We start from the raw sequence: 26949 nt of genomic DNA, 5'->3' as shown, positions 1-26949 counted from the left end.
TTGAAACCAAAAATTAGTCACATATGTAATTATATACACACACATATGTACGTATGTATGTAGCCTTCTGACAGACCTTTGCTCCCTGAATGGCAACTACCTATTCTAAAATGTAAGAAGCAGCAAAAGGGGAAGAAAGGTTAAATAAAACAGTTTAAAAAGAAGAAAAGCTTAATTTATAATTTATCATTCAGAGAATTTTATCTTGAGCTTTTTGATTATGATGTAGGCTGATAACTTGGATCAGTCCCTAAACACAGCTAACGAAGATGATCCACCCAGCCCTAGAGGGTCAGACATGATAAAGAGCTTCTGAGAATGAAACCATGAGTATCTATAAGGAGATGGTTCTAAAGGAATAATAAAATTAGACTTTGTTACAGATTTCATTCTGATTCATATAGATTATCATTCTGATACCAGAGTAATTTATCACTAAGGATAAACAGGAAGAGCTGAAAACTGTGACTTCATGTCCCTTCCAGTTCCTCCAAGGTGGCAGCTCTGCAGAATCTGAGACTAGACATCTGGCTTTCAATGTGTTTTGCTGCATTTAAGTATGCTCTGCTGAACACACCTGGAATTTTCAGCAGTAACCCATGTTTTTGTGCCCTTAACAAGGCATTAAATAATGTTCAGGTTTTAAATGGATACAGCGAGGAATTTGGGCATAATGCAGTGATTCAAAAGCAAAGCACAGGCATCAAGAATTCATGACCATGAACTTGGCTTTGATACTGATACAAATCAAACAGACTGTCTTTTCTGTCTAGATTAGGGAACAAAGAAATCCTCAGTTATCAAACCTTCAGTTGTGTCTACAAAGCAAGTCCTACTGTAAATTTTTCTAAAGCAATGGTATTATGCATATACTGTGACATTTAAAACAAAAATAGTTGCAATTAGGACAAGAATGCTATGGTCCTGTACCTCTATATGCAGTCTGGAAAAAGCCATCTATATAGAGTTTCTGTGACGACATTTGTAACAAGGCAGATTTAGAAACTTTATTATTAAATATTCAAGGATATTATATTCTTGGCAACTGCATTCTTTCTTAAAAATAACACAGTCAGTTATGTTCTAGAACACTGTGTCCAGCTTCAAGCTACAGAATACAAGAATTATATTAACAAATTGAAGCAAATTCAGGGGAGCATGACCAGGGTGCTCAGGACTGGAAGACTCTCCCTGTGAGGAAAAGCTGAAGGGTCAGGGCTCCTTCAGTCTGGAGATGAGATGGTCTTGAAAAAGAGCTGACAGCAGCCTCCTGAAGGCTGTAGAGGAGACAGCCAGTTTGGAGCAAGGCAGAAGGAAAAGAATATTTGAAAATTATTTGAATGATTTGAATCTAGATAAATTTAGAGTCAACATGAGAAAAAATAATTCCACTGTGAGGACAGTCAGACATTTAAATAGCCCACCCACTGAGGCTGTGATGTCTCAGTCCTTGAAGATTTTCTTTATTTGACTCGACAAAGCTCTAGGGAAACTGGTCTGATCTTACAAATGAGCCTTGTTTCAGCAGGAGGATGGACCAGAGATACCCTGTAGTTATTCTATAATTCTGTAATATTTTCAGATGTGGAAAACTCATTTTGCAGAAATGGTAAGTAAGAATTTCAAGATGTCACCAAAAACCAGGAAATAAACTCTCCAACCAATTCATAGGTTAGAAAGCCAACATAACTAGTAGTGTTGGCTGCTTGGGGATTTCTCCTCAAAGCAGGTACTCCCAGTAACCTAACAGACCACATTATATTCCTGAAGCAAATACATACTCATCACATTTCCTGAATACATGCATATATGCTAATTATTTCTGTGGACTTATTTGGATATGGTTCCAGATTTTCTGATTAATCTCTTCTCTTTGAGAATATTTGTAATATGGTGATGTCATAATGTCCTTCTCTTATCATTCTTTGTTCTTAGATAGATGATCCTTGTTCTCAAAACTAAGTTCTCTACTAGTACATATTAATCACTAATATAAGTAAATAAGGACGCATTAGCTGGCACAAGCTGGCACAGATGTAGAGAATTAACACAAGGTCACATTTATCTCTGGTATTTATATTAAGCACTGTATGGTGCAAAACTAAGCATTAACCATTATACAGGGATCGTATACTATTGTGCTAGAGTTAAAGAATTTTTCAACATCTTCCCAGACCGCTGCATAGACTTCTTCTTAAAAAAATATAACTTGTTGAGTAACAAAGACGAGCTGCTCTTCCTAGCTAGTTAATTCCTCAGACAGCAACTGAATTCAAATATCCAATTACCTAGAACCTTACTTTTCAACAGCTTGAAGCCTACTAAAAAATCCACACCTCTCATTTGTCATCTAAGGAAGGCAAACTTGAAAAAAATTTTGGTCCTTTTTTAGACATGTTAACTGGCCTATCTTCAAACATTTACTATCCAGAAACATTTAGAACAAGCTAGACAAATTCATTTATAAAACTGGTTTTCTTTTATTGCCTTCAAACAGGTTAAGTGAGATTTTTGTGCTCAGTTGGACAGAATCAAACTTCTTAGTGGCTATGGCCATAATTTTCTAGATTATCAAACTCATGTGGAAAAAAAAGGAGGAAAAGATACAATTCACAGGACAGTGAGGACACTGAATGGGAATATGTGTAAGCGAGACAGTTAAGAGTATTTGGTTTTCCATCAGTCTTAGGCAGAATCCATTCTTTTTGGGACAACATAAAATTATTAAGAACACATTCATTAACAGAATTAAGCTGCAATGATCTACATAATCTTAAATTCTTACTGCAAGTAAGAATTATCACATAATCTTAAACATATTAGAATAGAATTTTGGAAGCATGCAGAATATCCTACAAGCCAACTTCAAAGCAGAAGCATTTCCAAGAAAAACTACAGCTGTATCTCTTTATACTAAACTGAAGACAGTCCAAACTTCAATACTGCAAACATATTCAATTATGACAACATCCAAAAGAGGTTATGGAATAGGCCACTGCTGTCACTTATGCTGAGCCAAACCACCTACTATCTATGTTTTACACAGATACATTAAAGTTTTCTATTAGTTGTAGCAAGTGTTCTGGTATAGCTTTAAAACAAAATCTGGTGACTTCTATGCTCATATAAATGCAGAGTCTTTATTAACTTTCCCAAATTTAAACCAGTAACTAATATATTTTAATGAAAGAGTAAAATTTCAGATTTTTTACAAGACAAATTGAAGAAAAGAGGAAAAAAATTTTTTTTAAAAAAAATGTGTATTTCAATATGATTTATTTTCAAATTAAGCATATTTTTGGTTCTCTATGCTCACCTTGAATTTTCTCTGGAGTTCCTGAAAACACTAATTCCACCTTGCTGTAGTCCGGGAAACGGTCATCTGAGAAGAAAGGACAGGAATTCAGCAAGATGTTTCCCAGGAGAGCAGTTTCAGCGCACTCAGAAATCAGGATTCTCTACAGCTATCTCATGTACCCTCATCACTCTTCCCTTCCCACTTGCAGCTTAGTGATCTGGTTTTAAAAGCCGTATTTTTTGTGCCACACATTCTCCAGAAAAGACCACATAAATCCCAGCTGGAATTTTGCTTGCTTTCTAGATCAGTCAAAAGCAGAAGAGATGTACATCCTAACCCTCTCTCTAGACAGTAGATGGATGTGACTTATAAAGAAAACATATCCAGGAAAATTAAAATTGTTCCCCATATTGCTTAAACCACAATACTTGACCACAAAAGTTTTGGTATCCTTATGCTGCATGCTGCAGGAAAATATGCTTCATTTTAGTTTGCTAGTAACATGGGCTTAGGAAGTTCCAATCCTGCATATAAAAACAAAAAAACTGACAATATGATTTGGAAAATATGAGGACTAGTGTGACACATTTTCAAGTGTGTCTGAAAACTGTGTCCATTCTTTGATATTCTGAAGCATATTAAAAGACTCAGACTATGTCACAAACACATTATCAGACTTTATGACTGTTTTCACTAGCCAGAAAAGAGAATAATTTAGTTCATCTTATTTCCTTCAATGGTAACAAAGAGAGTCACCATTTAAATGAGGGAGAAGGTGATAAGGACTGTGTAGGAGTATCTGAATTATTCTGACAATTAACTTGCTTGAAGAGCTTTTCCTGTCATTAGAGTTTTACTGGTATTACACACCACAATTTAACTAACTCAAAGCAGTCTCCCTTTCCCCAAAAATAAGTTAGGGGAAAAAAAAAAAGAATCCTTTTGAGAATGGGTGCTGAAGAAGATCATCACAAGCATATGCTTGCACACCCGCACATATACACATCCAACCAACCACAGAAGACAAGTACCTTTGTTGGCATTATCCAAATCTTCTTTGCCAAACACCAAGCCATGTCCTTGAATAGCTCCAGTGTGAAACTGAAGGCGAAAAATCACATCACGAGTAGCTGACCTGTATTTTTTGTGATAACACTTTATCTAGAAAAACAGAGCAACATTTTATCTCAGATAATATTTTCTTACAATTCTGAACAAATGTGTATATATTAGTTGCTAATTAAAGCAGCCACAACACAATTTATTGTAGATACCTCTGATATTGAAACAAGCAGGGTATGTGTTATTCAATCCTTTAAGATTACACAGGTCCAAGGCAGGATACTTCTAGATATGTAAAAAATAATAATCACTATTTTCATTGTTATCAGTCACCCATCAGTAGGTTATGAGCCAGAATCACAAAATCTGTGATATTTCACACAGTATGTGTACAATATTGAAATGCTGACCTGTATATAGACCTCTTCCCTACCAAATTAATGAATTTCAGCACACTCTTTTCAAAATAACTGAAGAATATGAGGACTTTTTCAAAGCAAGCCTGCAAGCTGATTATATCTATTTTAGGATTTGTAAAAAACCTGCTCTAATGTTAGGATCTTATTTTAAGTTACTGCAGGAAGTTGATAGTAGTTTTCACACCTTGGCTTGAACAAGAACTCTACAAAAACATCTTGTATGAATTTCAGTAGCTAAAAGTGAACACCATACCCATTCTCTAACACCAGCTTCCCTTAGACAAAACCTACTAATTCTCTGACTCTACTGTCACACAAAGGCACTCAGCATTCTTACAGGAATATGTAAAAATTTTGGCAACCTTAGTCACAGGACTGAAAATTTTGTTATACTATCCTGATTATATCAGGATTTTACGATAAAGCAGATATTACTGAAATGCATTAAAAAGAAAACAAATATCACTTTTATTAAAGTCAGAATAAGAAAAGCATCCTAGATAGAAAATGGTAAACAATTGAAGAGAATAGAGTTACTCAAAATAAAATAATGCAAGAAAAATGTAAGAGCTTATGAAGGATGCTTCTGAAAGCTGAGGTTAAAATATAGTGATGAAATTCTTCTCACTACAGAATTAAAAATCTAACAAGATGTTACTTCATTATCTAGCCTTCATTATAGTAACCTCATGATATCCTAAATTCCAGAAGTTAATCAGCACTCACCATATACCTGGCACACAGGACAACTTCTGAAATAGTTCAGCCCATATACCAGAAATGTTTTTTTGTCAAGTATTCTGTATGCAAATCACATATTCCTAAACCATTATAAGGGCTGGGTGATTCTCTATGCACGTAATCTCTATTTAATCGGAAAGCAAGGAGGTTGGTTGTTTGTTTTAAGAGAATCCCCTACAGTATATTGGCAATACCAGGTAAAATAGTATTTGCTTCTTTCTTTAGACAGTGCTCTACATGCACTAATTATGTACACACCCCTGTTAAAGGGATCTACTTCCTTTTAGTCCAACACAACTACCAGCATGACTTGATTACCAAATTTGACTTTAATTACCAAAAGGTAAGGTATGAATAAAGTTTGACTGCTTGAGTCAATAAACAAGTGCTCAATCTCCAGCATGCCAAGCAACTCTGTAAAGACAAAACACCATCATAAAGGATGAAAAAGGCAAGTTTGCCTAGAAGTGAAAAATGGACAGAAACAGAATTAAGAGAGCCCTGATGAGAGATATTAGAACTAACCTGTTGGAAGTTTTTTTTTTTAATCATCTAGAGATGAGGCAACTGAGAGGCATTTTAAAAACTTTATTTTCAGTCTGCTGAGAAGGTTGAGACAATACAGATGTTATAATTCATGCCATCACAATCAGAAGCCTACTATTTCTTAATTACAATACACTATAAGTGTTTCTTGGCCTATCAGCTTTTTGCCACACTGTGATGTAGATGCTTTAAAGCGAATCATCTAAAACTACCCCTCGAGGGTCTCTACAAATTTATTTCCCACATTAACACACTCCAAAATGTAGAATTAGTATCAAAGTAACTGTGATAACTCCATGTAATTGTATTATGTGAGCAAAAATACTTGAAAAGAGCATCTTTAAGTTTATATACATTCATACATAATTTAAATTTTGGCTTTGCACAGTTGTTGGATTTATTCAAAATGTACTGTCTTTTACATAATCTCATTTATAAAAATACTGAATGACAGAGGGAGTTCCTCCTTCTTTCTACTTTCTAATCCAAAGTACCAGCCTTAGATTTAACCCAGATTATCTTAAAATTAAATAATTTAAAGTTTTAACTAATTTAAGTTTAAATTAATTTTTGTCTTAACGAACTTACCTACGGAGAATTGTAATTTTTAATGAAAATCTGTTCTCTCTTACAATCAGTAATATTTTACCTCTATATCCATAGACTAAAATATCTTTTAGTGCTCAGTATGCATAATAAACTTTCAATGAAGTCTAAGCATAACTTCGAATTCTGACTTCACTACCTTTTGATGCCATAATCAAGAATTAATGCAAGCCACTGTAATGTGCTGGAAAATTCCTATATGCATTTGCAGATGTCAGTGCAGCTTTTCAACAGCTGCATCTGTTCTGTATCACCACATGCAATTCACATGATGTTAACAAATTCCCTAAATCTAAGGCAAGAAAGGATATTTACCTTTTAAAAACAAACAAACATGCATTTCAAACAATTAAACCTTTTAGGAATTGGAGGTGGAGCATCTTACAGATCATTATTTTTGTCTGATACCACTGAAGATTTTGCTTAGACAGAATAAAAAAAATATTCAAAACTAAGGTTTTTGTTTAGGAAATACTGAAGTGCTGAAAAAGACACTGCTTTGCTCAGAATTATCTCAAATAATAGGATGAGATTATGGAAGATTGTCTCTTTTAAAATGATGCATTACTGAAAAGCTACATGCTCTTTTTCCATTCTAAAATCTCATTTGAGAGATACTGAGTTTACCTCAGACTGATTTCTGTTGTGATCTATTCCATTTCCTTAGGCACCAACAGTCCTTCAAAAACTAACGAAATGTCCTTAATTTGAAACTGTCTCAAACTTTCAAAGTATGCCAATTTATAATAGTATATTTAAAAATTGTTTCTCCCTTTTTCAGTGAAAGAACAAAAGAATATACAGAATTGAATAGGGAGGGGGAAAAAATAATCTGATACCAAATCTGGACACTGTTGTGGTTTAGGAATGGTATTCCCTAATTCAATGTTCCCACTGAAACATTTCAAACCACACACCATTTGATCACACTCTCTCCCGTTCTCCCCAGCAGCAAGCTGAAGAGAATTGGAGGCACGAAAGATAAGATGACAGACTGAGATAATAAAAATTTATTGAAAACAGCAGTGAAATAAGACAATGAAAAGTAACAGCAACAATACTAATAACAGAGTCTACAAAAAAAAAACCACAACAACCACAAATGAATGAGTCATATACAATTGCTCAAACCTTCCCCCCACAGAATCCCCAACAGTGCCCAACTGCTCCTTCCACCATGCAATCCAAACCAGAAGGAAGCCCTTCCCCATCCCAGGTATAGAATAATAACCTCTGTGTCCTAGCCAAGCCCCTTCTGGCTATTGTAAAAATTAAACCTGTCCTGAACAGGACCAGGACATTATCCACCCCTTATTCTATGCCATCTACATCATGCCCAAAACCCACACCTTCCATCTACACACACACACACACACACACACACACACATATATGTACACACACATATATATGTACACACACACATATATATATGTACATACATACACACACACACAAGCACAGGTATCATTTCCATAGCCACTGGCCTAATCCTTTCAAGTTGTCTGCTGAGTTCATTCAGTTCATGACTATCACTTCCATCTGTCCTAGGTGTCTTCTAAGGCAGAAGGGCTGGTGTGCTGTTGGGTGGTTGCAAGCTGCAACAGGAGTTCATGACTGGTGTATCTGGAGCAGTCCATTCTCACTGTTTGTTCTCACTGTTTACACTGGCAGTGTCATTCAGCAACCAACATTATACAATTTAATATTACTGTTTTCACCCAAAAATCAAGTCCACTTGAAGTACACACTACATTTCCCCTGTACCTCTCCATTACACGCCAAGTGCATCCAGGTCCCTGAGTAAAAACAATCCCATGGATGGGTTTGCCTTTGCTTGAAGCAGAACTTATTCAAACTGTCTTGCCTAACATATTCCTCATGCACCACAGGGTCTTTTTTTCCCTTCTGCAGTATGTGGAGGTTTTGATTGGGCAGGGCCAGCTCAATTGGTAGAGTTCTTGTGTTAACTTAGCAGGTGGCCTCTGCTACATCCCAATGTTTGAAGGTCCCATTGTTTTCAATATGGTTTTAACAGTCCATTGTAATGTTCAGTTTTCCCAGAGGCTGGTGCATGATAAAGAGTATGATACACCCACTCCATAACATGCTGTCTGGGCCAGGTGTCTATGAGGCAATTTTTGAAATCAGTTCCCTTGTCCAACTCACTTCTTTCTGGGGTGGCATGTCTCCACAGGACTTGCTTTTCAAAGCCCAAGATGGTGCTGCTGGCAGTGGCGTGAGGCACAAGGTACATCTCCAGTGGTTGCTTCCAGCATCGTAAGAAGGTAATGCTTGCCTTGGTGGGTTTGCCTGAGTGTGATGCAATCAATCTGCCAGACCTCCTCATATTTATATTTTGACCATTGTCCCCCATACCACAGGGGCTTTATCTGCTTGTCCTGCTTGATTGCAGCACATTTCACTGTTATGGATAACCTGAGAGATAGAGCCCATGGTTAAATCCACCCCTCAATCACAAGCCCATCTGTATGTTGCATCTCTTCCCTCATAATCTGAGGTGTCATTGGCCCACCAAGCCAGAAATAATTCACCCTTATGTTCCCAGTCCAGATCCACCTGAGACACTTTAATCTTGGCAGCTTGATCCACTTGTTGTTGCAACGTTCTTCAGTAGCCTAACTCTTCAGTATGTGTGCATCTCCATGACATACTTTTGCAGCCAACTTCTCTATCCAGGCAGCAACATCTTGATATCATTCAACAGCCCAGATAGGTTTACCTCTGTGCTACCAATTAATCTTTTTCCACCGATACAGATACTCCCACAGAACACCTGTCACCGTCCATGAGTCAGTGTACACCATCCATGGTAGAGTGCTGGCCATTTCTCTCATTCAGTAATATCTAAAGGCAACTGGATGCCCTTCAGCTCTGTGACCTGACTTGATCCACCTTGTCCCTCAACAGCTTCTGCAACTTGTTGCATGGGACTCCATACAGCAGCTTTCTGTTTTCAATGTATCCCTACAATATGGCAGGAACTGTTGGTAAAGAGAGCATATTGCTTTCATTTTCTGGGGCTGATTACATAGTGAGACCTCCTCAGCATGTCACCTTCTTCTCCTGCTTCTCTGATGTTAGTACAAAATTTTTGCCTACAGGCTAGTTTGTGATGACTTCCAAGATCCCTGGGTAATTGGGGTTTCCTATTCAAGCTAGCCATGTTATCAGCATGACTCACTCCATGAAGCATCAGTGGCATGTGTGAAATATCGTTTGAACATTCAACCCAGCACTGGTAGTTGAGGCTCCAGGAGGAGCTGTGCTTTGATGTCAATCATTCTGAAGCACCTCAAACCCCTTCATAAGCTGCCAGGATCTCTTTTTCAGTAGGGGTGTAGCAGGCCTTGGATTCCTGACTCTGGAACCCTAGGGCTTGTCCTCAGGTCTCCCTGGATATCTTTTGCCAGACACTTGAGGAAAGACCATTTACCCCCCAGCTGTGGTATAGAGCACACTTTTCACGTGTTATCCTGTCTTGACTGGCCCAAGGGCTACTGCATGAGCAGTCTTTTGTTTGATTTGTTCAAAAGCTTGTTGTTGTTCAGGACCACACTTAAAACCATTCTTCTTAAAATCATTCTTCTTCACTTGATAGAGAGGTCTTACAATCTAACTAAAATCTGAAAAATACATCCTCCAAAAATCTCTATCAGCTAGGAAAGCCTGTGCTTTCTTCTTGCTGGTTGATGGGGACATAGCTGCTTTTTTTTTTTTTTTGCCTACATCCATTGGAACCTGACAACACTCATCCTGCCATTTGACTCCTAAAATCTGAATTTCCTGGGCAGGTCCATTGACCTTACTCTGCTCTATGGCACAGTCAGCTTTCAGGAGGACCTGGATTATCTTCTTCCCTTTCTCAAAAACTTCCTCTGCTGTGTAACCCCACAGAATGATGTCATTAATGTGTTGCAAGTATTCTGGAGCTTTGCCCTTTTTCACTTCTGTCTGGATCAGTACATGGCAAATAGTGGGGTTATTTCAAGTCCTGGAGCAGTCCATTTCAGGTGTACTAGACACCCCTCCATGTACACCGTTGCCTGCACTTTTCTGCTAAAGGAATGGAGAAAAATGCATTAGCAATGTGAAAAGTGACACCATTTTGCTGCCTTGGACTGCAGTTCATAGATAAGTTCCAGCATGCCCAGCACAGCAGCACTCAGAAGTGGCGTCCACTCTCCAGTGGACTTATGCACTGGTCATACAGGACTAATAAAGGGTGAGCGAGTCTCGCTCACCACTCCCTGGCTCTCTGGAGGACGAATCACTTCATTCATGAGGAATCATTGCGGCAGCCACTCTCTGGTCACAGAGAGCGACAGGCACAACTTTCCCAGGCATTGTCCTGGGGAAGGCTGTGAGAAGATCAGAGAAAAGAATGATAAACAATTCTTATCTTCACTTGCTGCACCATTTTTGCAAATCTTGCACAGATTTGTTTACCAAAGGGTAACTTCTTAATTGGCCAATGGTGATGGCATTTGGATACAAGGACCAATAGGGTCCACTTGTATCTGACTGTCTGTAAGGGATATGTTCTTCTTAATAAGTATAGTATAATAAAGCAACCTTCTGGAATCATGGAGGCAATGTTAATTATTACCCGACCAGGGCCGCCATGCTACGACAAAACATGGTGTCACTGTTTGTTGCGCTACTGTCAAGGGTACATTGTCGTGGCAGTGACTGTTACCTATTGTTTCTCAACCCTCAGAAGTCCCACAGCAGAAGGGTCCTCTGAGAGACCAGGCAAGGTGTTCAGCTGTCCAATTTCCTCTGTCTCCACAGCAGCTGTGGAGACACCAAAAGCCCAATGATGCCCTTTTGGGTCCTCAAAATACCCTCTCCTAAGGTAATCTATGCCAATGATGCACAGGGTTTCTGGACCAGTCACAGCTGGGTGTTTTTCCATTCATTCCCAGTCAGGTTCACTACAGCTGCCATTACAGTCACCTGTCACCCCGGAAACAGCAAAAGATTCTGCCCCTACATATCTCAACAGCATCAGGGTACATTGTATGCTGGTGTCAGCTAAAACCTCACACTCATGTGGGTCTGATGTTCCAGGCCATGGGATCCATGAAGTCAAATAAATCAGACTGTCCCTTTCCCACACCTGGCTGAAGGTAGGGCCCCTCCTGTAACAGTACTTGTTACTTATTTCTTGTAAGCATAGAGATCCCTTCAAGAGCATTGGAAGTAGCATCAGCCCTCCTATTCTCTCTGAGGTCTTACTCACTGGAAACTGGAGCAGGATTTATCCTTGAAGAATTTCCTGCAGTAGTTGTGCTTCCTCTCAATTCACACACCAGTGCTGCTAGGACAGAGGTGGGTTTTCCATGCCACCTCCATATATCCTCTCCATGGTTATGTAGTAAAACCACAGGTTACTTTGTAGTGTATACCCTCTCTCTTGAGCAGGACAACACTTCTTGCTAATAACAGAGACTGGTCTGTACTGGCAGGGCATGGGACATTTCTTTAAATTGCTGATAGTCCTCTCTGAATTGCAGGAGGTCCTGGGACAGTCTTTCCATGGACAAGATGCAGGCCCATAGGGAGGAAGGTCTTTGTTCACTTTCTTTCCATGATATCACTGTCAATGAGTTCATATACAGCAATGGTGCACTTCCTAGGAACTTCCACCACATGCGATGTTTGTGTACACTGGACTTCATCTGGATTTATAGGGAATTGCTCATTATTTGAATCCTTATAAAGTACCTCCAGCACAGCTAATTCTCGCAAGTACTGGATACCTTTCTCCATGGTTTTCCACTTGTCTCACTGCACTAATAGATCACCCTTGTTAAGATATAAGACACTCCCTATACTTGACAGCAGTCACCTCCTGACATTGAGACGCTGTCCTCTTCCCAATCCAAATGTACACATTCCAGGACACAAATCCCAGTTGCTTGGCTTCACTACCATCTGGTTTCATATCATGGGCCACAATATCCCAGTATTAGACCAGCCATGTCATCAGGGGCTACCCAGCTGGTGGCTGAAATCTTTACTCATACCTCATAGCTCACCCAGGGACAGATATCAGGTGATTGCCTTGCTTCTTCCTCTTGTGGAGTGCCCTACTGCCTCTTCATCCCTCATTATGCCAATTGATTCAGTCTTGGATTTTTTCTTCTGTATAGGAGCAACTGCTACCAGCACATGTTGTTCCCCTGGTTCAGCTGCAGTTTGAGTGGCCACAGTGCCTGTTGATATGCTTTCCTCCCTTCCCACTGATGGTGCTGTCTGGTAATGAGAAATGTCCAATAAACAGATGCCAGAGCCCAGCACATTGCATAACTTCATTCCTCTCTGGAACTGCCACAGCATTTCTTCTTTTGCATATTTTATCACTTCAACATAGTCTTGTAGTTGTTCAGGGGTGAACTTACAAACCATTGGAGCAGAATAGTCCTTCAGAAGCTGGCTCATTTTCTCCTACCTTCCATACCACTCATGATGACCCACCCTCAGGGCAGATCTCTGAAAGACCCTCCAAAAAATATCTCCTGTAACTAACATGGTGTGGACCAGACTAAGGAAAGCTGGCAGACCTAGCCACAAGAACAAGCTTTCCTTAATATCCAAGGGGAATTCAAAATGTTCAAAAACTGTTGTAAGAGGCCTGAAAGAGAAAAAGGAGATGAAAAGCTGAGGAAAATCATTCTCCCCTGTTCCCCCCACAAACAGGATATGATTATTAATGGACTCCCAAAGGTAGTGCTGGAGGTAAGGGCAGGAGAGCAGTCAATACACATCCAAATGACCCTCACTGTCCTTGATGTTACCACATCATAAGCTTGTATCACATAGTACACCAACAAAACAATCCTGATCCCTCTCCCTGTTCTGAAAAATATCATGATGTATGGAAATATATAAAGTTAGATACCACACTACATGGACAAATTAAGCAACATTGTGACCAGTGGCTCTGGACCTAATGCAACAAAATGCTTAGATGAAATTTGTTTCAAACCCACTCTGAGCAGACCTGTTGCTATCCTAACCTTTCATGCCTCACACTGGGTGCCAAATAAGACTACCATGGTTCAGAAATGGTGTTTTCCAATTAGTCTTCCCACTGAAACACTCCAAACCACACACACTGCTCAAGCACTACCCCTCCCCCTCTCCCCGACAGCAGGCTGGAGAATTGGATGCACAAACAGTAACAGCAACAATACAAATGACAGAGAGTACAAGTAAACAAAACCTAGACAATTCACACATGATTGCTCACAGACCTCTCCCATTCTTCCTCCCCCTACCTCCCAGAAACCCTAGCAAAACCCGAGCACTCCCTCCATCACGATACCTGACCAGGAAGGAAGCCCTCCCCCTGTCCCTGAAAAATAACATGAGGTCATACAAAATAACCTTTGGGTCCAAACCATGCCCTGTCTGGCTACAGCAAAATTTAACCCTATGCTGGCCAGACCTCGGACATTATCTATCCCATATTTGGTATATCACTTTTTTGAGTGCAGAACAATTTAGAGTTACTTAGGCATTTTCTTTATAGTAGATAGTTTTACAGTTGTGCACACTGCCTGCCAAATTAGAGGGCAAGATATTTTAATGCCAAATTACAAATACTCCCCACAGTTATTTTTATAAAGAAAAGAGTAATACCGGCCTTACTGGACTTGGTGATGCTATAAAATGAGAATGCTGAGAAGAATTGTTTTGAAAACAATTTGCTCCTAAAAACCTTTTTGTTTGAGTTTTACAAGATTTTTTATTCCCATGAAAGCCAAAAATGATGACTAAATTAACCTAAATTATTCTGTAGTATTTCCAGGCATTTGATTAAATAATTTTTTTACAGCACAAAACAGGTCAGAAACTGTAAACTAAATGTCATGTCAATAGATTTTCATTCCATACAATTAACTCACCATAATATCTCCTTTCAAAAGCTGGGCAGGGTCTATAGCAATGCAGATTCGACTTTGATTTTCTGACTGTATGCTACTTGACAGAAGAAAAAAAAATACATGGTTTAAAGACACAAAACCACAAAACAAACAAGATACCCACAAACAAAACTAAAAAAGGCTATGTAATTCTGCAATCATGGAAATTAAAACCAAAATCCAAACATAGTGGAAAATGCTTAGAACTTACTATATTCCTGATGTATAAACTGGTTGCATAGCCTGGTATAACTTCAGAAAAGACCAACAAGCTGAAAAGAACCCAACAAAAAAGGGTGTTTTGTAACATTCAGATATAGGAAAACCATTACAACTAGGAAGTTTCATGCACAACCAGACTGAGCAAAATGGCACATAAGTGGCAATGCTAGACTGTCAAAATACCTTTCAAAGCAAAACTGGCTAAAAGGTATTGTATTTTATATAATTTTATTTTATTTTAGACTAGTTCTGAACTCAATAGGGAGGGACTTTAAAGGATTCTAGTAAGGAAGGAAATAAATTCTGCAAGAAAATGAAATTAATAAAGGAAGAATGATGATAGCCAAAAGAAAGCAAACCCCCAATATAAAATAAAAATATTTTCCAAATAAACAGATTATTTGATCTTCAGATTTTTTTCAGAATTAATAAGGCCCTTAAATTTCCACCTAGAACAAACAATACCCTAACTTTATTAAAGCAGTTATTTTAGAAATAAAAAAAGATTAAACAACAATGAAAATATAACCATTTCAAATTCATGCTGATTATATTACAAAAGATCAGTGCTATTTTACCTTCGGATAATAAAAATGCAGAAACAAATCATAAATCATTAAGACCTCTAAGTTCATCAAGTGCAACCATTAAAGTTGTATCCCTTCACTGTGCTCTAGCACATTATCTCATTCTATCATTTTAATTTTAAATCCACTTAGGATAGCAAGCCACATTAGTAGCAGTGGTGAGGCCACACTTCAACTACTGTGATGAGTTCTGGGCCACTCACTTCAAGAAAGACACTGAAATGCAGTAGTGTGTCCAGAAAAGGTCAAGAGAGCTGGTGAAGAGTCTCCACATACGTCATATGAGGAGAGGCTGAGGGAGCTGGGTTGTTTAACCTGCAGAAAAGGAGGCTCAGGGAGACCTTATCACTCCATATAACTGCCTGAGGGGAGATTGCAGCAAGGGGGGAGTCAGACTTTTCTCCTGGGCAACTAATGATACGGTAAGAGGACATAGCCTCAAACTGCACAGAGAAAGCTCCTTTTGGACAGCTGGAAGAATTTTCTCACTGAAAGAGTTGTTAAACTTTGTAACAGAATGCCCAGGGAAGTGGTGGAATCACCATCCCTGCAGGTGTTCAAGAAACAACTGGACATGGCACGTAGTGCCATGATCTCATTGACAAAGTAATGATGGGTCAGAGGTTGGACTCTATGATCTTGGAGGTCCTTTTCCAAACGAAATGATTCTGTGTAATTCTGTAAGTACACCCTATCCAAACAGCTTATCAACACAAAATCCAATCTCAAAACAGAAGAGATTATATTTATAATCATTTCCCAAAACAAAGAGGAAATTACTATGAAACCTGACCAGGTTCCCAGATCCTTTGCAGTAATGGAGACCACAACTGTTCAGAGATAGGCAGAGACAAATAGCATCAACTATTCATTTAACAAAGAACAAGAAATTTATTTCACCTGCTCCAATTTTTACTCTTAGAATGCTTCTCTTCTGGCTACTTTATTGGGAATATTTGAATGGATATCAAGAAAATATTAATTCTAATTTGAGATTCATGCAGCCTTTCTAGAAAGTTCCAAAATGAAACAAGACTTTGATCCTACACCTGAATAGGAAAAATTAGGTAATTTACCTCCCCCAGCATCTAAGTTGGGGATGCCATGAAGGATAACATAGTGCAGGAAAAGAGGGGTTGCATTCATTTTCACAGATCCAGATAGAAGGCCACTTAAGAACTGCACGTATCTGAAAACAAAAAGTTTATCTGAATTACATAAAACCACTAATACCAGGGAAATACATTATTTACACAATGGTATTTCCAGATTATGGGTAATTAACAGTATTGTGACAATGCACATAAATCCAAAATAATAATCTTCACAAAACAGCATGAAAAGACACTATAATTTACCACTGTATTAAATCCATGGCTGTTACATTGCTATTGTTGATATCTTTATTTTAGTTGTTTACATTACTACTCTAAGTAAGAAATTAAGTAGAAGAGACAGCAAAGTCAATTGTTTTGGTACACATTCCTAATTACAACTGTAGTCTTAAATGTCTTTCATAGCAGCATGATATGGTTCCCATCCAATTTACAGTGAAGTCATCTTCATTAAAACAAGAGCAAGAAGTGCCCTCATCAGAAAACTTAAGAGCAATGCAGTCAAATAACATCTTCATAATGAGAAGTGATCTCATTCAGCACCAAACAAGAGGAAAACTACCACAGCAATGGGAAAATTATTCTATTTCTGTGATTTAATACGTGGTTTGGTCACAAGCTATTGAGCAAATACATGCAAGTAAACATCACTGCAGTGTCTTAAAATTTTCCACCAGCTTTGAGTCCCTTTTTTTTCCATGCCTATGAGACAATCTTCATTTAACTTTATTCTCAGGAATGTATAGAGAAAAATCACCTTTTTTTCACCTTTATGCACATATCTCATTAGCTGAACTTCTGGCAAAACCACAACTAAGGATATCCTGCTGAGTAACAACAGCTTTACTACCCCAGAATGGGGGTTGTGGATAATTTAAAATAGATTTAATTTTACAGAGAGCTTGCAAAGCTCAATTTATTTTAAATGCTAAGAAAAGGCAACTTTTTTGTTGTTGTTTTCTCCTTCAGTCTTTCTGAAAGGATTTGGTACATCAAAAGCACAAATTTTACAAATTGACACACCTAACCTGACAAAAAATTTTGTGTTAAATGTTTTGTCAGTGACCTCTCACGACTTTAAAAAATTATTTATTATTACCAATGTGACCATTTTCTCTTTACCAGCTTTTAATTATTACAAAAATTAGGCTGAAATTTTTGAAAACCTTTCTCAAGGCAGTGCACTTAAGGGGCCTAGAGACAGTCAGCTTATTTTTGAGAAGAGAGTTCAAACATTTATCCTGAAGGTTTGTGAGAAATTTTTTTCATTTGAAGGGTCTCTATCTGCATTTCTCATTCAGAGAAATCTTCAACTGCTTATCTGAGAATGGATTCAAAATAGATCTGGTCTACAGCTATTCTTCTTGCCATTGTTACAGTACCCAACTAGCAGTAGGAAAAAGCTAAGTGACTAAGTGGCCACAATTTATTTTTGTCTGGACAAGATTTAGTAGAGAAAAGGTTTCAAAATGTGAAAAATTGGTGTATTTTTATATTTTACAATTTTGAGATCCATTTAAATTATACCCATTTATACATCAACTGGGTTTAACAAGGATATCACTAATTAATTACCCAGCAATGGTTTCAGAGAAAAAGCATATTAAAAGGCCACTGTCTGATCAGAATGGGAACAAAGGAGTATAAAATTATCCACAAATATTAAGAGAGTTGGTTCTCCTTTCTCTACAATAAGATTGGTGGCCACTGCCAGGCCAGGCAAAGGTAGGAGAGATGAGATTTGGGATTACAGTTCTGACAGTTTGGAAAACCACCTCTGCTCTCATTAGAAATTACTCTCCTAAGTATGTGTATATGTATGGAAGATGGCAAGGGCAGCTCAAGTTCAGTACTGGTGAGCAAAGATGTTAACTCCATCAGTCAAGACGCAAACTAAGTATCTCTGAGGCCCTCCCCCTGGCAGTTACCCGCAGAAGAATTAAGCAAGTGTCCTTGAAGGGGATGTAGGAAAGACAGATGCAACCATTTATACCTAATGTCTAGCTTTAGGGCTCACATACAGTTCACTTAAGTTAGTAGCTACTGAAACTTCCCATCAATATGGCTTGAAAACTGCCCTGATGCACAATTCAGAAGCTGTTGTGGAGGTTCCTGGCTCTCACTGAAATATGCCTGCTGTCTAGGGCTTCTGAATGGTAAGATTAACAATATCTCTTTCCTTTTGCTGCTATGGTTCACACTTCTCTGTCTGGTAGGCAGCATTCTCAAATCCTTATTATTGAAATGCAATACACATATACACATATATGCAAACACAAAACAGAAAGAAAAAAAAAAGACCAGTCAACCATGAAAAGTTTATTTCAAGTCTAATGGAATGTTGTGTTACTATTTTTCAAGTTAAAAGGAGCTGTGCATGTCACCTAATGGGTTAAAAAAGTAACTGGTAAGTTTTTATTTAGAGATTAACAGAACCAAATATCTTACATTAGTTGTTACTACTGGTTTTGTTGTTTTAATTACTAGCAAATTCTTATACTTTAAACAACTTCTAAACTACCTACTGCATGCACATGGATTAAGACAAAAAAAAAAAACCAAACCAGTAATTACCAAATCAAACCCAGATGATATTTTATATTTCTAAAAGAGATTCACCTATATCACAATTATTTGACTGATGGGTATCAGTCTCTTTTGGTACTGAATTCTTCAATTACCTGTCATAGTACATAGTGCACCCCAGAACTATTCACTTTCCAAAGTGCTTAATTCTTTGAATCCTAATTCAACCTTCGTCATACAGACAGACTGAAAAGATAACACATCCAGATACATGAACTTGCCATAATGAATATCACATGCTTTGACAAACATTTACTAGCATGGACATGGGGCAAGTGCATAATCTGCAGATCCTCTAAACAATAGTAAAAATATCTTAATTGCACACTAATCAGCATACTTCGCATACTCATTATTATACCACAGAAAAATTAGTTTATTATTATCTTAGAAAAATCAAGATTGTGACATCTCTTTGTTAATAAACAATGCAGTGAGAACCCATTTAGACAACAGTTTGGTACAAAAGGTCTTGTCTGTCTGGGACCACATGCAGGAACTGAAGGAGAGATCTCATCAATCAAGGAATATTAATATAAGTAAAGTGCTGAAAATTCAGGAAGCATTGGAGGATCTTGTGGAAATAGCCTCTACATGGCTGGAAAGGGACTAAGGGATGGATGCAGAAGATAATTATGACATTTCCTATTGATATAAATTAGAAACAAATTGAATACCTTCTTTGGGACGGCTGCATTAAAGCTGAAACTTTATCATCAAAGAATTTCTTCATAGCAAATCTGTCTAGAGCCTGATCAGCACTGTCAAGAAAGAGACACATGTTATTCTGCTTCAGTGTTATCTCAAAAATTCAGCAGGCTACTGCTTGAAATATGCAAAAATATTTGGAAGAAAAAAAGGAGGGAAGTTAAGAAAAAATTAAAAAACAAGCACCTAACTAGCAACTCTAATAATTTGGATATTGTGTACAATGATGTTTATTCCACTGACACCTTCTCATTCAACACCTTAAGATAGTTTCCTTCCTGAGCAAAGCACCTACATCCTTATTCAATAAACTGAATTGCATACTTACAACAAGAATACATTGAAATCAGAATGCAAAAAATTTTGGCAGAACCAAACAGCTCAGGCTCCCAAAGAAGGATACTTGCCATAATTTTTTTAATGTGCCACTGGGAGTTCTCTCTATAAAATACAAATTCATTTTCTTTTTCAGAAAGTAATGTAGTACCAGGATAGAGGTTAATATAAGCAGTCAGTAATTCATTCAGCCTTTGTTTCCTGTACCATGAGCCATCAAGAAGAGACTGTCCTTGAAAAAGAACTATTTTACATCAGAAAACCATAAACTCTTCAAAGACACAATCAAGGAGCAACATATTCCAAAAAATACATTTTTGTTCTATTCTTTATCCAGAATGGCTCTTATGTGGGTCTTTTTTGGGTGAAGGAAGGCAAGAGGTTACAGAAAAAAAGAAAAAGAAGTGCCAAAAATCAGTAAGAATGTTGTTCATCACGTATGCCAAGTAACATGCTATGGTGATTCTTTTATATCTATTCCAGATAAAAACAACGTGTCTCATAACAGATATAGTTCACAGTTTTAATTTTGCATCAGAACATAAAAGATCTGGAAGTTCCAAAATAAAAGAATGCACATGTCCTAGGGTGACGTTATGATGCTTGTATCCCCAGCCGGGTGTTCTGTTTATGCTGGATATTATATTCTGTGCCTTCAAGATTGCCTCTGAGAGCAAAGCAGGGAGAAGAAGAAGCACAGAGTTTTGTTATCAGCCTACTCTCACTCCTCCACTGTGTTCTCTGTGCACTGACAGAGCAGAACAGGCCCCTCCTTTGCTTTTTAGTTAGTTTAGCTAGCTGAGGCAGAGTTTTCCCTGGACTGGTTTTCTTTCCCTTTTCTTGGAACTGTTCCAACCTGCTCTGGACTGGGGACCTGGGGAGCACCGAGAGCTTGCACTTTGTGGCCTATGGGGGCCTACTCTGGGCAGCAGCCTTTCCCAGTGCCGGAGGGATTGATAACAGAGCAAGCAAGCATCCACAGGAGAGACTTTCTGAATTTGTTGTCTCTTCAGAGTAGCAAATGAGTTTTGTCATCTGGTAGAGTTCATTTTTTGTGCTGGGGAGTGCTTTGCCTGTTAAATAAACAGTTTTTTTCCACTTCTCACCAAGAAAATTCTTCCCGAACTGGTTGGGAGGAGGGGCCATGTAGGTTTGCTTTCTGGGGGGGGTCCCTTTTGGAGGTTCTCTCTCAAATCTGCCCTAAACCAAGACAACACCAGTATCTCAACTTTTGAATTCCACAACTAGTTCAACCTAAATGAGTTCAGAGGAAAACAAAACCTGCAAAGTACACATATGCATATCAGGATAAAAATGAAATTTATGCCTTTTCCAAAAATTAATCAGAACATGCCAATTGTCTTGACCGGGTGCTGGATCCGGCTATGAAGTCAAGCCTTTTCTTCACGGGTGCTAAAAATTACATAGTATGTACTTACAATATTCTTGACTCAAATCCTCTTTCTCACCCAATCCATCATATATCTTCATTCATCTTCCCACACTACCATCCAGAATTTAGGCAGCCCCTTCCTAACTGGCCAAAAACTGCTAGCACTTTGCTTGTTAAAATAGAGTTTGCCAAAAATTGCAAAGAGCTCTGTTTGACCTCATTATATTTGATGACACATTATTCCTTCCTAAATGAGAAAATTTGATATTACAACATATAACTAAAGGGAGGTTGCATCAATAAAGATTTTTCATAGAATCATACAATGGTTTAGCTTGGAAACAGCCTTAAAGATCATCTTGTTCCAACTCTCTTGCCACGGGCAGAACACCTTTCACCAGACTAGGTTACTCAAAACCCCATCCAACCTGGCCTTGAGCACTTCAAGAAATGTGGCATCTACAACCTCTCTGGACAACCTGTTCCAGTGTCTCACCACGCTAACATTAGAGAATTTATATTTAGTATCTAATCTAAATCTACTCTCCTTCAGTCTATAGCCATCCCCCACTTGTCCTGTCACTGCCTTACTTTGAAAAAGTCCCACTCCACCCAACTTGCAGGCCTCCTTCAGGTACTGGAGGACCACCAGAGAGTCTCCTTGGAGCCTACTCTTCTTTCAGACTGAACAACTCCAACCCTAATTGTTGTAGTGTGTTTTTATATTTTGTAATACTTTGAAGAAGTTTTGTTTTGTATTCCAATATTTTCCCAAATGGTTTATCCCAGACTGTACTCCCCTCCCTTTATCTGTGTTATCCCTCTCCTGGGATGAGATCATTCCCTAAACCCCCACCCTGGCTCTCTATCACTCAGCATCCCAGCCCCCCATCCAGAAGTTTCGGTCCAAGTTGTCGAGTGATTTGCCAGAGGCCAGGGGTCAGCCCCCCAGGCCTAGTCCCATATGCTGTCCGATATGCCTGTCCCCCAGTATCTATCCCCCAGAGATACCTATTGGTCAGTAAATGTTATCTGCTTTTGGTTTCCTCCCCCCTTTAAATGTGAACTCCGGACATCCCCCGGGGCTCTCGGCAGGAGGCCCCCTGAGGTGCAGGAGCTCCTTCGGGACTCCTAGAATAAAACCTTGGATTAACCCCTGCTGAGAGTCGGCCCCTTCTCTTCTACCGATGTCTCTGCTGTCTCTGCTGCAGCGAAGGCAACCAGCCTAAGTGCCCTCAGTACCCTCGGGGCACAGACAGTGTCCCCCGCTGTCGGCCGTGTCCCCCGCTGTCGGCCGTGTCCCCCGCTGTCGGCCGTGTCGGGGCTGCCCTCCCCGGTGTCTGCCGACTCGGGACAGGCCCAGGGTTCCTGAGAGGCTCGCAGAGAGACTGAGACAGCTTGGCGCCCAAACGTGCGGCTCTGAGACCATTCCCCGGAGCTCACGGACGGGGCTCGGACATTCTTTCAGACTGTTCGCAAAGCCTTTGGCCGGCAAGCTACCTCAGAAGAACACACTCCGTTTTAGTGAGTTGCTCTCCTGTGGAGGAAACTGGTAGCTTTTGAAGTACCCTCAAAAGTCAGTTTCAGGTAGAAGTCACCATCCCAGGACCTCCTGTTTTCCTGTCCTACAGCTGGATTGGTAAGTTTTACCTTTTTCCTGTTTCTCCCCTCTTTGGAAGGGGGCTGTTTCCCTGTCTTTGTTTTCAGGCTCGCGGCGGAGAGCCAAAGTTTCTTTTCTCTATTTTTGGCAGGCTGCCAGCTGCAGGCCTTTTTTTCCTCCCCCCCCCCCCACCTGGGTTGGTGAAATTTGAGATACAAAATTTAACATCACAGCCACAATGGGTGCAAGGCTTTCTGTACAAAGATGTCTACTATCATCTTTTGAACATTCTTAAGAGTGAAAAAATCCGATTTTCAAAATCAGATGTTAAACAATTTGTTAGATGGCTGTTTCTTCACTTTCCCGATGTATCAACTGAAAATATTAGTGATTTGGCTTTTTGGGACAAAATTGGTAATGAGTTATTGAAAGCAGGGAAGTCAGGTGACACATCTCCGTCAAAATTTGCTTTTTTAGCCCTGCAGATAAGAAATGTTGTAAAATCTAATTTAAAGATGCAAGAACAGCCATCCGGGAACAGTTTCAACACCTCTGTTTCCCAGAAACCCGATCTACCCCCCTCCAAGTTATGTTCTCCCTCTCCTAACCCTCTTTCCTCACCACCAGCCCCGGCACAGGGCATTCTGAAGAAAGTTACACTCCCTAGCTTCCCTCAGAAGCTCCCTGTCTCCAACCCGGACAGTTCTGGCCAGACTCCCCGGGACCCTACCCTTTTCCCTGCTTCCCCAAGTTGTGAAACCCCGTCCCACAATCTTAGTGCCCGCCTTTGTACCCCCAATCCGCTTCAAGTAACTTCCCCAGACCATGATGGTGGATACCACAGGGCAATGCGTGGTTCTTCTTCTTCCCACAATCCTTTTCGCTCTCCCAACAACCCATTCTGCTTGGAACACCCCACCCCCGAAACCCGCCCTCCCCGTACCCTCCCCCCGGCCCCGGCCCCCCCTCCTGCTCCGGCTCCGCCCCCCTCCGCCCCCTCACGGCTTTGCCCGCCCGCCGCGGCCTCCCTCCGCCCCTCCCACAGCCCGCCCTCCGGCTCCCAAGTCAGTGTAACCAGAGATGCTGAGCTTGGCAGCCAGAAGCCGGAAACATCACTGCTTCTTTCTGCAGCCCCTGTGTCATATATTTCAGATTTAAACGGGGGGATTCAGCCACATTATACCCCCCTTTCTGTTGATTCTGTCAAAGAACTTGCCAAAGCCCAAAAAGATTTTGGTAGATCAAGTGAATATTTTAGAGGACTCCTTAAAGCTACACTGTTTGCTAATATTTTAACCCCCGCTGATATCAAACACCTTTTTTCCTGCCTGTTATCCTCATCTGAATATCTTTTGTGGGATGCAGCATGGAAAAAAGGATTGAGAGAAATTTTACCAGCTCTGTGGGCTGATGAAGCTACTGTCCATGATGTTTATGGTAAATTGATATCTCTCGACCATCTCTGTGGACAGGGGGAATGGGAGGATGGAGCAAGTCAGGCAGAGGGCATTCCCAGAAAGGTTTTCAAAGAATGTGCTAGAGCAGCTGAGAAAGCTTTCTTTGGGCTCTGTCCTGGTGTTCCGCTTGAAAATTATTTGAAAATAACACAATCTTCATCTGAGTCCTTTTTGAGTTTTGTGGAAAGGTTGAGAAAAGCTGTTGAATTGCAAGTTCAGAACGAAGGAGCCAGGATGGAAATCCTCACCAAGATTGCTAAAGAAAATGCCAATGAGAAGTGTAAAGCTGCCATCCTGAGCCTGCCTCTCGATCCAACACCAACGCTGCAAGCAATGCTTGAAGTGTGTGAGAGGAAAGTTACCATCACCCTTGCTGACCAGGACGAGAGACCAAAACCACAGAGAAGGATTGCAGCGGTGGAGGCCCCTGATCCACCATTCACCAGCCAGCTTCAGCGCGTCACAATGCCACAAGAGAGAACTTCCAACTCTAATCGACCTTGCCATCTTTGTGGGAAGTTAGGGCATTGGATGCCTGACTGCCCTCTGAAAAAGCAGTTTTTAGATTTTAAATACAATAAGCTTAAAGACCAGAATTCCCCAAAGGACAACCTTTCAAAAAACTGAGTAAAGAGCGCTCCTTTCCCCAGCGCTATGACAAAAATAGGGTGGGCTCAATTCAAGTACAGGGGAGGGACAAGAAATCTAGTGCGAAAGATGTATTTGTGCCAAGTGAGGCACTGGCATTGAACAAAACAGAACATTCATTTGATTGGGACAATCCCAGACCAATTCTAACTACCGATTCTCCCCACAACCCTTACAGATTGGCGCTGACAGAGCCTCTCCATCTCAAGGACACTAACTGGCATTTCATATCTGTTAACCCTGAACAGCCAGGTACTTGGACACAGCTTTGCCAGAAACGTCACAGTAAGTATGTCGTCCTTGGGGACACAAAACACACACCCCAAGAAATTAATATTCCTCCGGGTCTCATATCATCAGACCCGAAACAATTTGTCATTTGGCTCCATTGTACTCACCCACCCGTGTACTTGCCCAAGGGCCAAATAATAGCCCAAGCCATCCCAGTGCCTGAGCCTCCATGGGACCAGGAGCAAGGAGACACCCTCAGAGATAAACTCCATCCCAATGTCTGCTGGACTCAGGTATTGGGAAAAGAAAAACCCAAGCTATCATGTGGGTTGCACCGTGGTGGTGAGTACAAATCTATACAAGGACTTTTTAGATACCGGAGCAGATGTTACGATCATTCCATCTAAAGAGTGGCCGTCACACTGGGAATTGCAAAACGTAGCAGGACACGTGCAAGGTGTAGGGGGCATTCAATTGGCAAGACAGTCAAAAAACGTTGTTCAAATTGAAGGACCTAATGGCAAAGTAGCTTCCATTCGCCCATTTGTTTTAGACTACACAGAGCCCCTCTGGGGCAGAGATTTAATGGTTCAATGGGGAACCACAATTGACATCCCAGAAAACCCACAGGTTTTTCGGGGAGCGGTCGCTGAAGTGCGCCATGCCCAAAAATTGATTTGGAAAACTGATACTCCAATACGGGTAGTTCAGTGGCCGCTCATCAAAACCAAATTAAAGGCGCTTGAAGAGCTTGTACAAGAGCAGTTAAAGAAAGGTCACATTGTGGAGACCACGTCGCCATGGAATTCGCCTGTCTTTGTCATTAAAAAACCCAACAAAGACAAGTGGCGGCTTCTCCATGATCTCCGTCAAATCAACAATGTTATTGAGGACATGGGCTCCCTACAACCAGGGATGCCCTCACCAAGCATGCTTCCACAGAATTGGTCTTTAGCTGTAATTGACATCAAAGATTGTTTTTTTCAAATTCCCCTGCATCCTGACGATGCCCTGCGTTTTGCCTTTTCGGTTCCCACCATTAACCTGGAGGCCCCAATGAAGAGATACCACTGGAAAGTTCTCCCACAAGGTCTCAAAGTGAGTCCTGTGATTTGCCAGCGGTATGTCTCTTCCTTGTTGTCTCCAGTCTGTGAAGCTGCAGGAGATTCCATCATCCTGCACTACATGGATGACATCCTGGTGTGTGCCCCAAGTGATGACATGCTTACTCACACACTTGACCTGACAATCAATGCATTGGTTGCTGCAGGGTTCGAGCTCCAAGAAGAAAAGATTCAAAAGATGCCACCTTGGAAGTACCTGGGTCTTGAAATTGGAAAGCGGACCATTGTGCCGCAAAAATTAACTATCAAACATGACATCAAAACCTTAGCGGATCTCCATCAACTTTGTGGATCCTTAAACTGGGTGAGACCTTG

The 26949-nt window shown here is 40.1% G+C and overlaps 1 protein-coding gene across 1 annotated transcript in view; it reads right to left on the bottom strand.

Moving 5' to 3' along the window:
- Nucleotides 1-26949, bottom strand: part of TNS3 (tensin 3) — a 133738-nt gene that overhangs the window by 93464 nt on the left and 13325 nt on the right. Inside the window, exons 5-10 of the mRNA XM_066557580.1 lie at nt 19815-19898; nt 16513-16625; nt 14839-14899; nt 14610-14682; nt 4330-4459; nt 3317-3382 (exon numbers count right to left, since the gene is read on the bottom strand). Coding sequence (XP_066413677.1) covers nt 3317-3382; nt 4330-4459; nt 14610-14682; nt 14839-14899; nt 16513-16625; nt 19815-19898 — 527 coding nt within the window. The remainder of the gene's footprint in view (nt 1-3316; nt 3383-4329; nt 4460-14609; nt 14683-14838; nt 14900-16512; nt 16626-19814; nt 19899-26949) is intronic.

Source organism: Molothrus aeneus, chromosome 1, assembly GCF_037042795.1.
Source record: "Molothrus aeneus isolate 106 chromosome 1, BPBGC_Maene_1.0, whole genome shotgun sequence".
NCBI lineage: Eukaryota > Metazoa > Chordata > Aves > Passeriformes > Icteridae > Molothrus > Molothrus aeneus.
Note: the sequence above shows the minus strand (reverse complement) of the source record. Positions and strands in the feature narration are given on the sequence as shown.